The sequence below is a fragment of the Barbus barbus genome (assembly GCF_936440315.1).
Source record: "Barbus barbus genome assembly, chromosome: 46".
Classification (NCBI taxonomy): domain Eukaryota; kingdom Metazoa; phylum Chordata; class Actinopteri; order Cypriniformes; family Cyprinidae; genus Barbus; species Barbus barbus.
The window spans coordinates 19,251,214-19,267,427 of NC_136724.1; the positions used below are offsets into that span (position 1 = coordinate 19,251,214).

Below are 16,214 nucleotides of genomic sequence, written 5' to 3' on the forward strand. Positions count from 1 at the left end.
GGGTTCGGCCATGTTTGAAGTGGGGATATGGTCGAACTGTCTGGATAGGGCGTCCGCCTTGCCATTCTTGGAACCGGGTCGATAAGTTACTTTGAAATCAAAGCGTGAAAAGAACAAGGACCATCTGGCTTGTCTGGGGTTGAGTCGTTTGGCAGACCTGATGTACTCGAGGTTGCGATGATCTGTTAATACGAGGAATGGTAATTTTGCCCCCTCCAACCAATGCCGCCACTCCTCAAAGGAGGCCTTCATGGCCAATAACTCTCGATCACCCACATCGTAATTCCTCTCTGCGGGGTTGAGTTTGTAGGAGTAGAAAGCACATGGGAAAAGTTTAGATGGATTACCATGACGCTGAGAACGAACTGCCCCGATTCCAGTGTTTGAAGCATCCACCTCGACTGTGAATTCCAGGTCCGGATTGGGATGATGTAGGATGGGAGCTGAAGTAAACCGCTCTTTTATTTGTAGGAAGGATTGTTCACTGGCATGTGTCCAGTTGAGACGTGATTTACCTCCTTGAAGTAGAGATGTGAGGGGGGCCGCGACCACACTGAAGTTCCTGATGAAGCGTCGATAGAAGTTTGCAAATCCAAAGAAACGCTGAAGTTCCTTTACTGTCGTGGGTTTAGGCCAATTGACCACCGCCTGAACCTTACTGTCATCCATGGTAACTCCCTCAGGGCTGATGACATAGCCCAGGAACGAGATCTGAGTCTGGTGGAACTCACACTTCTGTATCTTGGCGTACAGTTGATGCTTGATGAGCCGCTGGAGTACTGCCCTGACGTGTTGAACATGGGTTTCAAGGGAGTCGGAGTATATCAGTATATCATCAATATAGACAATGACGAATCAGTTCAGCATGTCCCGGAGGACGTCATTGATGAATGCCTGGAACACAGAAGGACTGTTGGCAAGCCCAAAGGGCATAACCCGATATTCATAGTGCCCAGATGTAGTCGAGAAGGCTATCTTCCATTCATCTCCCTCTCTAATTCGAATCAGGTTGTATGCACTGCGCAGGTCAAGTTTAGTGAAGTATTTGGCGGAGCTGTTCCAGGGCGGCAGGTACCAAGGGCAAAGGATAGCGAAACTTGACAGTGATATCGTTAAGTGCTCGATAATCAATGCAGGGTCGGAGGCCTCCGTCCATCTTGACGAAGAAAAACCCTGCTGACGCTGGAGACTTGGATGGTACAATGAAGACCTTGCGCAACACCTCCTCATTGTATTGTTTCATAGTCTCTGACTCGGGTTGTGAGAGACGGAAGATTCTGCCTCTGGAGGTCGTCGATCCTGGGATGAGGTTTATGGCACAGTCACTAGGTCGGTGTTGAGGGAGGTTGGAAGCTTTGGCTTTACTGAAGGCCTCAGACAAGTCCTGGTATTCAATGAGTAGTTCAGGAAGATCTCTGAGCTCGGGGCTCATCTCCTTGGGAAGATTGGTGGGTTTGTAGCTGGAGGTCAAACAATGGTGTTGACAGATCTCTGACCATTGGAGAATTTGATGTGGTGACCATGAAATACGGGGATTGTGTTTCTCCAGCCACGGTAAGCCCATGATGATAGGATTCTGAGGAGATTCAATGGCGAACAGTCTAATGGATTTGGTGTGTAGGACTCTAGTTTGAAGTCGTAAATCGGGAGTCAGGTATTTGACTCTCCCAGAGCCCAACGGTCATTCGTCTAGCGCTGCCACAGCCACCAGGGATTCACATGAAATGAGAGGGAGGTTATGAGATTTGGCAAAAGTAATATCAATGAAATTCCCTGCTGCCCCAGAATCAATCATGGCTTTAGTCTCGATTCCTCCCTCGTCACTATTAATAGTGATGGGAATTTCAAAAGAGGTACAATGATTGTAGTCAGCACTCACTGAAGTGGGATCTCACCGGGAGGGGCGAGCGGAACAGGCGGCCCTCATGTGTCCCGATTCCGATACAGTACAGACACAGATGTTGGCGAATGCGTCTCTCTCCTCCGTGGAGAAACGGGTTACACCGACCTGCATGGGCTCTGGGTCTGGGCGTTTCTGTGTGACGGGCAGAAGTAGAGCTGGACGACGAGCACGTCGTGAACGCATCAAATTGTCAATGCGGATGGTCAGTTCCATAAATTGTTCTAAGGTTTTCCCTTCATCGTGTCATGCCAGCTCAGAGCAGTTTAAGGGGGTCATTCTCCCAGCCAGTCTGAGCAGCAAGGGTACAGAAGGCGAGCGTATAATCCGCCACGGTGCTGTTGCCCTGGTGCAGAGCGATCATCTCCTCTCCTACCTCCTTTCCACTGGCCGAGTGCTCGAAAACCTCGTGGAACTGATGAAGGAAGGTGTTATAAGAAGGAAATGACAAGCGGTTTCCCTCCCACGTCGCTGTAGCCCACTCCAACACTCTGCCGGTGAGTAGTGAGCAGATAAACGAGACTTGGCTGTCATCCGTGGGGAAAGTGAGAGGTTGTTGATTGATATAGAGGTAACACTGCATTAGAAAACCCTTACATCTTTCCGGGGATCCATCGTATTTGTTGGGAAGCGAAAGTCGTGGGTTTTGCAGAGTTGGAGTCGTTATGGGAGTGGTTGGCACCGGCGCAGGTGCGGACGGTGTGGGGTTTGATGGCGGACTCACCACGTGGAGATTTTGCAGCGTCCTTACTAAGTCCTTGGTAAGTGTGGTGAGCTTCTGAAGCTGTTGATGATGCGCGGCTAGCATCGAAGCTTGGGCTGATACCTCTGAGGAGAGTTGATTTAACACTGCTGGGTCCTGGCATGGCGAAGTCTTCTGTAATGAGGAGTCAGAAGCGGTCGGATCCATTTGCAGTGTGTATTAAGATCAAAGTCAACAGCAGGTAGTGGTCGATCAACAGCGTCAGGAATATCACAGAGAACCAGAATCATAAGAGTTACCAGGCTAGGGGCAGGGCAGGCAGCAGGCTGGGAACAGGTCAGGAACAGATCAAACAACAAAAGGGCAGGCGGCAGAGAATCAAAAGTTTCAAGGCAGTCCAGGATCATACACAGAATAAACAATCAGGGAACTGCTCAGAAATGTCAGACGGGGCTAAACAAGACTTCACAATGGGGTGAAGTGAGAGTGTGGCTTAAGAAGCTGGGGTAATGAGCAACACCTGGAGGTAATCAGTCCTAGGCATGTGGAGAGCTAGTACTCCGGTTTGGGTGCCCTCTGGTGGTGATCGGAGAGAGCCACAGAGGCCTGATTCGTGACAGATGCAATATAATATAATATATTATGATATGAAGTGACTGAGATTTAGAATTTTTATAACCTTTAAAAATGTAATTATTAGTGAATATGAATAAAATGTTTAATATAATATCATGTAATATAATAAAATATAATATGAAGTGATGAGTTTAAGAGTTTAATTTCTTTCAAGAAGAAATTCTAATGAAAGATTTTATAAATTAAAAAAATATCTAAAATATATATTTGAAAAAAATGCAAAATAGAAGCATTTTCTGAGTGGTCTTATACCCCCTCCCCCTTTTTTTTCCTAGTATGCTATTTTCATTCTGTCTTACTTTTATGTATTAAACACTTAGAAAAAGCAACCGCTGGAACGCTTTGACCTCACTCGCTCTGATTGAACTTTTTTTTTCTGATTGCACCATTAAATGTCTTGCCTGCTCGTTCTTAGGATCCAAACTGACGGTAAGAAACTGCGTGCATTTTCCCTGCAGTTTTGATCTTCTAAAATAAGACAATTACTGCGGGATGCTGGATCTGAATAGCAAAGCATTTGATATGGTATTAGTTCAAGCCTGTGGTTTAATGTGTGGGATTATCGGCCATTGAGCAGTATATTCCGCACTTGATCTCCCCTGCATGTCTAGAGAGGGGGAGAGCAAGAGATAGATGGGAAACAGCAGTGCGCATCTTCCGCAGGATAATGAAACGTGTAAGGAGAAACAGATATTCCGTTGCTGCTTTTCAAAGGTGGTTTGAAAAACATGCGAAGATATGCAGATGATCGCAGTAAACGTCAGTGCAGTAATGAATTATGATAGTATGATGATCATACTTCCAGACTCCATTGCTTGTATGCAGGCTGTTCGTGTGACAGTGTGAGGTCAGAGTACAGTATATTCTCATTAGTATGTGAAAGCGTGTGGATGCAGGTTGTGATGTTAGCACGAGTGTGTGAGCACAGCACCGGCGATGGCATAGTCTGCTGCATTTTGATTAGTAGTTCTTGCATATTTCTGCTTCTGAAAGCCTGTTTGTTGTACAGGAGGATTAGGGGCCTGTTGTGCTGTGATAAAACGTTGTTAGCTCAAAAACACGCATGAAATGGTGAGGGAGACTGAGCCTCCGTAGGGAAAAAAGGAAAAATGGTCCTTCCTGCATTTCCTCAACTGGTCACATTCTGCGAATGGTCAATGGGACCCCAAGTGGACTGAGTCCTTATAAAAACCAGCGACGTACAGTGGGGTCCAAAAGTCTGAGAGCACCATTAAAAATGCTTGCATTTGCATTTTTCATGATTAACATATAAACCAGTAGAACAAAAAAAGGTAGATGTTTGTTCATTTTCATAGCCAACCACTTTAATACAATGAAATCGAATAAAAGCAGTTTAAAAGTATCGTAAAAGTGATTCACACCAATGTAGAGTTGTTCTTTTGAGTCAGATCTTTTCAATGAATCAGTTTGTCCAGTTTACAAACCAGTCTGAATGATTCATTTAATAATTGGATCGATTTGTTCCTTTCAAATCAGTGATTCAGTCATTCAGTGGTTTTCAATGATTCAGTTGATCAGATTTCCAAAACCGGTCTGAATTGCATGCTTACTAATCACACTGATTCAGATTTTGGAGTCAGATCTTCTCAATGAGTCGGTTAATCCAGTTTTCAAAAACTATCTGAATTATTTGTTCAGTAATTTGACTTTTTTGTTTTCAGATTTCTTGAATGAATCTTTTGATCCAGTTTATAAAACCAGTCCAAATGAATTGTTTAATAATTGGACTGATTGGTTTCTTTTGAGTCAGATATTTTCAATGAATCATATGATCCAGTTAAGAAAACAGTTGATGTGTTTGCTAATCAAGCTGATTTGATTCTTTTGAGTCAGATATTTTGAATTGTTGATCCAGTTCACAAACCCAGATTTGTTTACTGACTTTTTTTCTATCTTTTCAACAAATCAGTTAATCCAGTCCACAAATCCACTCTGAATGATTTGTGCACTAATTCGACAGATTTTATTAATTTGGGTCAGATCTTTTTCAATGTATCAGATGATCCAATCCAAAAAAATTATTCCTGCACTACAGTATATTGAACTGATTTCTTTTAATTCAGATCTTATCAATAAATTGATCCAGATTACAAAACAGGTGTGAATGATAACATCTGGAAAAAAGAGAAGAAATCCTAGATTTCTAATGTGTTCTCAGACATTTGGACCCCACTGTAGGTTTAAACAGAAACCCATACTACACGTCCATCCCGGGCAGGTTTTATCCCGTCTTCTGCTGGCTGGTGGCAGTCATGCATATTAACACTACGGTCTGTGTAGAGGAATGAATTTACGTCTAATGTCCATCGGCGCTCATCTTTGGGAATCCAATTTGCATTGAGATGCATGCTGGGAAGGAGAGAATGGGAAAGCGAGCGTGTGTATGCATGCATGTCTTATCTCCCGTTGCTGTGTGCTGCACCTGTTTCAGCATGCCAGACCTCTGTCTTTGGGTAATTTTCATGGTTTCTAGTTGCTTAATATTAAACGTCTTGTTCCACCCTCGCCTGATAATCCAAAGCGCCGACAGCCAAATGTTCCTTGGTCACGGCTTCATTAAATATAGACTTACGGATTGGCCTGGAGCTCATGGGATGGTTGTCTGAATTCCCAACAGAGTCTTCACTGGAGGGCCGCAACACTTTCATTAAAGAAGAGGTAACGTCTTCATCTTCAACCACAAGCCATGTATGAAAATGTCACTCGTCAGAACTCACACACTGAATCGCAGAACCACACACTTGAATGTTTGAATGTACCTGAAGAAAACATCTGCTAGCAGATTGGAACTGTCGATCTGTGGTCCGAACAGAACCTCATCTTGATATCAATTTAAGTGTTGTGGCTTTTAGTCCATATATGTATGTTAGCATTGAAGTCATCTGTATGCGTACTTCTAAACCATAAACTATTAGTAGTAGTATTATAGAAATGTAAATTATAATGAAAATGATAAAATGATTATTTTTATTTATTGTTATTTATTGGTTGGTTGATTGGTTGAAGTAATAAAAGTATTTATATTTTATTGTATTGTATTGTATTGTCATTTGACTGTCATGAAGCTGGAGTGTCATGTGTATTTAGCAGGGCATTGAAATCTGGTATCTAGGGGTTTACAAGTGTTTTTAGTGCATTTCTAGTTGGTTTCTAGTGAACTAGAGCTTTGCTTGTCATCTATAGATATGGCTCATGTCATATGTGGGGGTTTTTTGTTCTGCTTTTTGTTTTATTGTCTGCCAAAAAAAAATCAGAAGTCTGTTCACACCTTTTCTCGACAAGCTGCATCATTTATGTCCACAGCACAAGCTACATGTTTAATACTTAAAGTTGGAAGTTTGTTAAAATACCTAAACATGAGTATGGGCAATAACAAAAATAATTTAATTACTTGCAAGCACGAGAAATAAATAAACTTGTGTAAAAATTAATTAAAATTAATTAAAAATGCGTAATGAATAATACAAAAACAAACCACACATTTGGAGCCTCACTTCTAAATCAAATTTATGCTAATTAGATCACATTTTCAATGAAAGTTTCTTGTCTCCGTGGCTTGAAAAGTGCTCAAATGTTGTAAAATGAAGTTTGCGTGCCATTATTGCAATTGTTCTGTAAAGGCGTAGGTTCTAATTAGGATATGCAAATTGTCCTCTCACACTGTTAAATTATGATGGATGGTTTATCAGAGTTCAAAGGATTAAGCTGTCACTCCCTTTTGTTTGTTCTGTTGAGTTTATCGGTTCAATTTTCACAGCAAGAGAAGAAGACGAAACACGAAATGTAATTTCTTAACCCTTTAGCCTCTTAGCGCCGCGGTCTTAGACACATTGGATTAAAACGAGTCCCTCTTTGTCTTTAATTAATGATGCTTGCTAAGGATTAGAACAAACCCCTAACCTTCAGTACGTCAGTGCATATCTGGTCCCACACACCGTTTGTGCTACAGACATGAACGATACCTCAAATCTTGCGGCTTACTTTTCTACATTAGACAGGGTCTTGAGACCAGAATATCATTAACTCTCAGAAAACCATACACTCTTAAAAATAAAGGTTCTTCATGAGACCACCCATGCTAATGAAGAACCTTTATTGTGTATGGTTTTCATCCATGGGACACTTTTAAAAATAAAGGTTCTAAAAGGGCGTTTTCACTGTGATTCAATAGAAGAACCATTTTAAGTTCTTCAAAGAACTTTCAAGTTTTTCTAGGACATTTTAATAATCCAAAGAACCTTTTGTGGAATGGAAATGTTCTATGGAAGTTAGATGTTCTTCATGGAACCATCAATTCCAATAAAGAACCTTTATTTTTAGGAAATAATATTTTCACTGAATAGAAGGCTCTCTATAGGGAAAAAAAAGTTTTTTTTTTTTTTTTTTTCTTTATAAGGGAAAGGAAAGGGGTGTGTGGTGACCCATACTCAGAATTTGTGCTCTGCATTTAACCCATCCAAGTGTACACACAGTAGTGAACATACACCCGGAGCAGTGGGCAGCCAATGCTGCGGCGTCCGGGGAGCAGTTGGGGGTTCGGTGCCTTGCTCAAGGGTCTCACCTCAGTCACGGTATTGAGGGTGGAGAGAGAGTTGGTTATTCACTCCCCCCACCTACAATCCCTGCCTGAGACTCGAACCCACGACCTTCGGGATACAAGTCCGACTCTCTATCCATTAGGCCACGACTGCCCCATTTATGGTCTTCACAAGAACTGCTCACTGAAAGGTTTTTTGGGGAACCAAAAATGGTTCATCTTCAGCATCGCCACAAAACAACTATAAATATAATCTCAGTTTGTCATTTACACAGGTTTGAAATGAGACACAACAGATTTCTTGGCTCAATCCCCAGAAGATGCATCTACATCGGTGAGAGCATCAATTCATTGGCTTGGTTGAACCTCATTTCGAGGGCCAAAGCCATTAGCCAATAGCGGTTCACCGGATGCCACGATCCTCAAAACTCTGCCAGCTTCATTAGCTTGGCCTCTAATTTACCGCGTGGACTGATTACTGTCCGGCCAGCATGACCTGTTCTCTATACATCCAATCAGTGATGAATATTATAGCAGTTTGGCAGGGAATCCTTTGGGAGGCTAATGCCAAGAGATGAATTTTCAACTCCAGCTTAATGTAGTACAGAGAACATCTATCAAGGCTTGTGGGCATGCTGGCATTTTTGAGAAAAGACAAGCCTCTAATACATGTATAAAATGTAGTTTGGGAAAGTGTGAGGAAGGGAAGATATTAGTGCAAACTGATGGATGAATGACTTTATTTTGTAATGTAAAAACCCTTTTTTTGTGGTTCAAGTAGACTTCATTTTCCCTACTGCACGGCACAATTTCAAACGTGTATGATTAAATATGAATTTAGCTCCACTTCAAAGCCCCCTGGGAGAGGGAAGGAGAAATAACGCTATTGAATTTGTGTCATGAATTTCTGTAGAATATGGCCGTAATTGTCTTCTTTATGTTGTTCTACACGGAAATTATAGCCGCGGAGCATATTTTATAGCAGTGGAGTCTGTTGGAATAGTCAGTGTGAGGTGAATTTGTAGGTGTAGGTCTTTTCCCCTAGTACGCTAATTATTAGTCACTAATGGAGGTGCCGCAAGGTCACATACCTCTGAAGTAGTCTTTGATCTAAATGGTAACTGCTTTAAATCCAAATCTCTTTTTTTTCTTCTTACATGCAGGATTTGGTCACCAATGTGTCTCCGCGTATTGTTCGTGGAACCACTTCCGGACCGCTGTTTGGTCCCGGGCAGGGCTCCTTCCTGAACATTGAGCTGATCAGCGAGAAGACGGCTGCCTATTGGTGCCAGAGTGTGTCGGAACTCAAAGCCGACTTTCCTGACAATGTAAGTTGGACACAAGCACTTTGTGGAACATTGTATTGAGAAAATGGACCAATTAGATTCACAGCGGCACTACCTAGCGTGACACGTCAAAAATAGAATGCACAAGTCTGTCAAAATCTGTCATGATGTGTCAGTCCCTGCTAGTAAGTGATGTGATTTTTATGGATCCGTTGCTAGCTGGACATTCAACTTGAATTAGAGTCTTTAACCAGAGCAGTTGCTGTTTTATTTCTACATTAATGAATGTAGATATGCACATGAACATGTTGAAAAGCGAAAATTGTTATTTGTAATCTCTTCCGCACAATGTATGGGAGGAGGTCTTGGTAAAATCCGCATGGGACTCTCTGTGGTAGATAGTTATTTTCAAATTTTCCTCAGTGGTTTGGCTCTGAAGTCATAAAATTTGAATATGATTTAAATATTCATTTCTCATTGTTCCATTTATTATTCATAGTAATGTGATCCTCATGTTTGTTAATGAAATCCAAATATTTATGATGTGAGCTAGCTCCATCCATAAGTAAATTTTTTTTAATTCAGCCTTCGTATCGTACAGCAGGAGCGGCATATGCTTGCTGAAATTACAAAATGACAACTCATTTGTTCACTTCTAAGATTCTTGTATCTGGGTTTCTTTTTGTGCTCAAGAAATATCAAAGGATTAATTGATTTCTGCAGGACATTCTGACGGCAATCACGGGCAGCACTAATGGAAGTGATGCCCAGCGTTCACTGGGGCGGCTTTTGTACTGAGGATGAAAGCAGCAGAGATGTATCGCTTCTTTCTGAAACAAGGTGAAGAGAGAGTAGAGAGAGAAAAAGAGAGAAGCTTCTTTTAAGGGCCCCGACTCAGCTGAGATATGCTTTGCTGCTGTAGCACCCTAAGAAATTGCTTGACGAACGCATTTCCTGTTAAAACAGAACGTTGAGCTGACATATTTGTATGCCATGAGTGTAGGGTATTTTTGCTAGTTTCCTGGAAAAGAAAGACTGTATTTTAATATATTTTAATATCTTATGCTAATTTAATCTTAAACATATTGAACTATATATACGTATTTAAGTACTCAGATAATCTTTAGTCTTTATCTTCTTAAAAAAAGAATATAACAATATTTAACTATATATATATATATATATATATATATATATATATATATATATATATATATATGCATAATATTTTCTTATATATTTTTGTTAAAAAATTAAACAAACTGTATTCGTTAGAGCAGTATCCAAATATGAAGGTAATATCAGCGTAAAAAGGAAAAAACAAACTGGAATATTGAGTATTTTAATAAAGTCTTCCTGTCACAACGCAACTGAGGTTAAAATCTGATTGGATTTCAAAGCATATAAAAAAATTGTTTTGGATCAGGCTGGTGAAAATTGGACTTCATGCATTTTTTTGTGTTCAAAAAAATTGTCGAATAGACAAAAATAGACACCAGAATTTTCTGAACATCTCAAAAAAAATTTAACTTTTTGAGTTTTTTTCAAATTTTGATTTCGAATACTGTCTTCAAACCTTCCATCAAACAAAAGATCGAATGCATGTTTTTATGTTCCTTTTAAGTATCTATTGTCATACCAACGAATGCTTTAGAAGACTCTGAGTGTGCTGTTAGCGCGATTAAAGTTTATGTTCTTAAATTTGTCAGTGTGAGAGGGAGAGGTCAGGCTGGTGAACTTTCTGGTTGCTTTGGTTCTCGTGCAATTCATAGTTAGCAATCCCTCACATGTACACCCGCTGTGCTAAAACGCTCTCTTTACCGTTCCTGAAAAAGAAACCTCATCAGGATGCTGCTCTGGCTGTTGTTGCTCCGAACTGGACAAATTGTGGTTTGCTGTTATCAGTGCTTCCATTTTTTCCCATTATAAGGAAATGGTCACAGCACTGCGTTAGAGAATCGTCAGGAATCATTGCTCCACATGCTCTCATATGGCCTCCAGGTGACTCATCTCCATGGAGACACATTGTTAGAGTGTAAGGTGGGTTCGTAGGCGCTCGCCCGGAGGGAGGTTATTGAGCTTATAACCAGGTAATCCCCGATCTTCTTCGAACCCCGCAGCCTCGGCACCGGTTAATGTGACGCTCCGGCAGGAGGGCTCAGGCTGGATTGGTGTTAATAAACTTAAAACTAGATCCCTCTCCAGCTTCTCAAGGGCCGTTCTGCAATAACGTGATGTTAAAGCGACCAAAGGTCAAGCCCAAATCAAAACAGAATACCGGTGTTGCGTATAATAACCAAAATGAAGCCTGCGGCGTTGATCTCTTCATCTTCTTTAGGAACCCTGCTGTTGCTCGCCGATGGCCTGAGGTTTATGGTAATATTACCAAACACTATTTCAGGGTGTAACAAATATCACTTATATGTCAGTGTTGTACTGTAAATCTTGGCGGTAAATGTCAGAGTGCTTAACTTTATTTGCCCCCTAAAACTTGGCAATATTTTCTGCTCTTGTGTAGGTGGGCTAAGCTTAGCGCCTAACTGCCTGCTGCTTTTGGGAAAGCGTAATGCCCGAGAGATTTATATCTAGCGGAAATTTGTCCCGGGGGGACAACACAGCCTCCAAGTTTAATATCCTCCCATGAAATCAGTTTTCTCCGACTCTCCACGGACTCCTGTTCTCCTGTTGTTAGCACCAATCTTCGCCGTCCCCCGTGCCACCCACCTCCACCTCATCAGCGGCGAGTGTAAGTCATGGACATCTGATGAGACAAGAGTTTAGATGTAATCGCGTCGTTGGACCAAGGAACACAAGATAAGCCTTCATTGCAGGGTTTTTTCTCCACATCTCTGTAGCTATTAGGCACATAATGGAGTGCGGCCACATATGCGGTTAACACGGTTAGATTTTTCCTGGAGAAATATCACGACGAGGGACACAGTGTACTGAAATGTTGACCTGGTAGCTACTCTTTCCGCTCGCAAGTGTGGGCAGAAAGTCCATCTCTGGAGAATTGGTGCTATGGTACGCTCGGTACGGTTTCAAAAGCTTTTTATATCCATGATTACTGAAAACCAGGAGTTGTTTTTGAGAAGCAGACCTTCCGTAACCTGTTTTATGACTGGCTTATTGTGTGTCCGAAGGAAACAACAAACGGTGCAGGCTAATCCAGCAAATGCTCTTATCTAACACCCTGCTCTGGGGCTTGATAGTGTTTTAATAAAGGCAGCGCAACAGTGGATTTGTCCTGGTCTTGTGAATTATAAATATTGATTTTGTGACTTTGAGGGTTGAGGAGAAGGCGACAGCTGCTTTTTAAAGACAAGATAATGGCCTTCAGATCCATTTTATAATGTGCTGAAATGGGACCTTGATGGGGAAACCTTTTGTACACAATGAAACGGGCCTCTGTTAAAGGCCACAAGGTGAGACAATGAAAACCTGTTCTTGAATTCTGTCCATGCTGAAATCTCTCTCTCTTTCTCATTCTTCTCTCCCCCATAGATTGTCATATCCAGCATAATGTGCAGCTACAACAAAGCTGATTGGACCGAGCTTGCCAAAATGGCAGAGGTGAGTCTTTGTTATGCTAATTTGTGAACACACACAGTTGTGAAATAATAACCTCTTCCCTTAGGGATAATTTGGCTCTTTTGATAACACTGCATGTGTACCCACGGCCATTGCATACTGTCCTGTACCAAACTGCAAAACCAGCATTTACTGTTATCCAAAAAAAAGCCCTTTATTGAATCACTGGCAGCTAATCCTGGATCTAAAGTAGGCTACATTTATGGGAAATGATCTTCGGAAGCAACTAATCTGATGTTGCCAAGAAGCTGAGAGGGATGAGACAGAGGATGCCAAGGAGTGAGCCGCTGATGGTTGGATGAGATGTGAGGAGAGATGAAGAGGGGGAAGGAAGGATGGAAGAGAGAAAATGAGAGGACTTCCCAGACCAGACATCATCAGGCCGGTCCATCTGTGAGAATGGAGTTGTCCAGATCCCAGGATGTTGCAGTGAAACTAAGCAGCATCAACCCCCAAATGTTTTTAACTGCAGATGGCTTCAACCCCCCAAAAAAGGCGACTACAATTACCATCAACCCTTAAACGCAAACAACAACCAACCTCAAAACGTCATCAATTCCAAAATGCCATCAACTGCAGAAGGCCTCAACCCCAAAAAGGCATCAACTTAAACTGGCTTCAACTTCAAAACAGCATTGACTGCAAAAGGCCTCACTTCCAAAAATACATCAGCCCTAAAATGTTATCAGCTTCAAACGACATCAATCTTGATCTGCAAACAGCATCAACTCCAAGAAGTAGGGCTGCGATGATAAATTCGATTCGTGGATTGATTGTTAGATTTTACGAATGCATCGCAATTCTTTCTGGAATCGATTCTGAGCTTAGTTTTAAAATCTAGTTTAATTCTAATACAGTTTTTAACTGCACACTCAAATGCTTACAAAGAAGAGCTCTGAAGAGAGTTTGTGCGTTCAGCTAAATCATGTTATTGCACCTCGGCTCAGAATGCTTTTCTGACGCAAGATTAATGTAAACACATTCTACTGTGAACACCCTTGTAATTCACTTCAACCTTTTCGAACTTTATGAATGATTATTTTAGTTTCAAGTGTGTGTAAGGAATTGGAAGCAAGCAGAATATAGCTGCTTCTAAAGCATGCAGTGAGAGAATCGAGAGAGAATCGCAATGTATTTGGAAAATCCCAGGATCGATACAGAATAATTTCTTCAATCACAATGCATCGATTTATTTTTCCAGCACGACCAAGAAGGCATCAACCTCAATTGGAATAAACTCCGTAACGGCATCAAGCCCAAGCACCATAAATGCCAAAATGCTCTCAGACAGCTTCAACTTCAACAGACATCCACCAACCAAACCAAAATGGCACCAACCCTAAGCTCTATCAACTGCAAGTACGCATTGAGCTCAGTTGACATTAACCGTGAAATGCCCTCGACCCCAAAGAGGCATAATCCTCAAAAGGTATCAAAAGGATCAACCCCAAAATGTAATTTCCAAATGGCCTCAACCCAAAAACAGAATCGTCCTCGACTGACATCACCGTCAAATAGCACGAACAACTCCAAAATGGCTTCAACTTGAAATGACATCTACCCCAAAACAGCATCAACAGCAATTAGCCCCAAAACCAGGAAGGAAACCATACAAAGGATTGTGCATGATTCAGAATTAAATTAAGAATGCCTTTCCAGTTCCAATTCAGTTTCCGAATTTGAACTGAATTTGAATTGTGGTAGCACAATTTAATTCTAATTCACACTCATAAATTGGAAGGGAGTCAATTCTTTGATTCTGAATTATGCATAACCCTTACTATACGCATGCACACAAACATTTTGTGTAGAAGTGAAGCACTCAGATATGTCTGCATGCCACTTATACACACACATTTGGAGTTATAAACACAGGCCTTGCAAGTGGAAATAGAGAGAGACAGTGGAGCGACCCCGGGATTAATCATAGTTGACTTGCAGATCTCAGACGCTTAATTGTGCAGAGAAAATGGCTGCAAGTAAACAGTCTGTATGTCAATGTGTTAATTCTGCTATCGATTACATCGACGCGTCGCCCTATCCTCTCTCTCACCTCATTAAACCGGTCTGTCAAACCCACCCAAAACCCTCTTTTACTAACGGCAAAGATGGACATCTGGTATTTCCTGCCTACCCACCCCCCTCCATATTACTGTCATTATGTATTCGCCTGACATCCCCTGTCACTGGAGCCCAGGTACATTTTGCATATTGTGTATTCATAAGGCAAGCCGATGATGTAAAGTACGGTGAGAACATCGCTTCAGGGTACGGCTGCCGTGTCACACCACACTTCACTTGGCGCTTTAAGCTTGAAAAAAAACCCCAACAAAATGAGCACAGGACTGATTTGAAGGTCTTGCTCTTTTACCTATACTGGATGAAAGTGAAAGCATTGATCTGTTGTCAGAGATGAAACGAGAAATGGATGAGCGGGAGATACGGACGATAGGGGTGAAGCGGTGAAAGACCGTTTGTCTTTGGACCTCGTCTGGCGCCGTGGGTTTTAGTGGTCTGCGAACTCCTCTGTGGTCTGAATGCCTCGTCTTCCTCACGTCTGCTGTTTAGCTACCTGTGCCAGCAAATATGAAATAAAGGCTCAGTTGCCATGGCAACTCCGTTTTCAAAGAGAATCAACCATTCATTCCCACTTTGAAATCTAAGGGAACACTTAACACTGTTCCTCGCCTAAGGATACTACTTAAAAGTTTTTTTTTCATGCTTTCTTTCCCTCCCTTGCACGCTCATCTCTTTCTCTCTCTCTCTCTCTCTCTCTCTCTCTGTATCATCCAGACTCTCTCTTTCTTTTCTCCTCACAGAAGTGTCAGTCTGAAGTAAACCATTCTACTTGCAGCCGCCACCTCTCCTCAGCTACTTTCCCCTCCATAAAATCGCTGCCTTTGAGAGAAATATTACATCATAATGATGTGCCTTAGGCTATAATTCATAAATGTCAAAGTCTCTCCGTGAGCTGTTCCTATTTTATCCAATTGAAAGTTGGCAGAAGAAAAAGGAACAGTGGATTGCAGATAAATGGCTTAAAGCAGACCCAATAATAAGTCCGCAATGTGAGGTTGTTCGTGAGTGGCATAGCTACAGAATCTGTGAATACGTGAATTTCAACTAATAAAAGCCTCATTGCTGTCACTCAAATGCCAGATTTCCAGGCTGCACCATTGCATGTGTCTCTCGCTCAAAATTTGAGTGTGATATAAACTAATAAACTGTTGATAAGAGCAGTATCTATCTATCTATCATCTGTCTGTCTGTTTGTCTGTCTGTCTGTCTGTCTGTCTTTTAGTTTAAGGCCTATAAACCTTCAAATTTCAAGGTTTTTTCATTTTTTTCAGAAAGCTTTCAAATGAGGCTTTTTTCATGCCAACATTCAAAGTTTCTCTGGGCAATTTCCAATTACAAAAATATGTCTTTGTCTTCTTTTTAATTTCAGTTCATTTTATTCCACAAACATACTCCCTTTTCAGTTCTAAATGGTGCACAACCCTGCTCTTAGGAGACTGTTTCTCTACAGTTTCAGCTACC

General features: G+C 41.5%; 1 protein-coding gene across 3 annotated transcripts in view; it reads left to right on the forward strand.

The window, feature by feature from the left end:
* The window catches only part of LOC306865286 (dihydropyrimidine dehydrogenase [NADP(+)]-like), a 189,160-nt gene that overhangs the window by 110,103 nt on the left and 62,843 nt on the right, over positions 1–16,214 (forward strand). For all 3 annotated transcript variants that reach the window (XM_079409817.1, XM_079409819.1, XM_079409818.1), the window contains 2 exons: positions 8,961–9,125; positions 12,588–12,656. In XM_079409817.1, the coding sequence (XP_079265943.1) occupies positions 8,961–9,125; positions 12,588–12,656 (234 nt within the window). The remainder of the gene's footprint in view (positions 1–8,960; positions 9,126–12,587; positions 12,657–16,214) is intronic.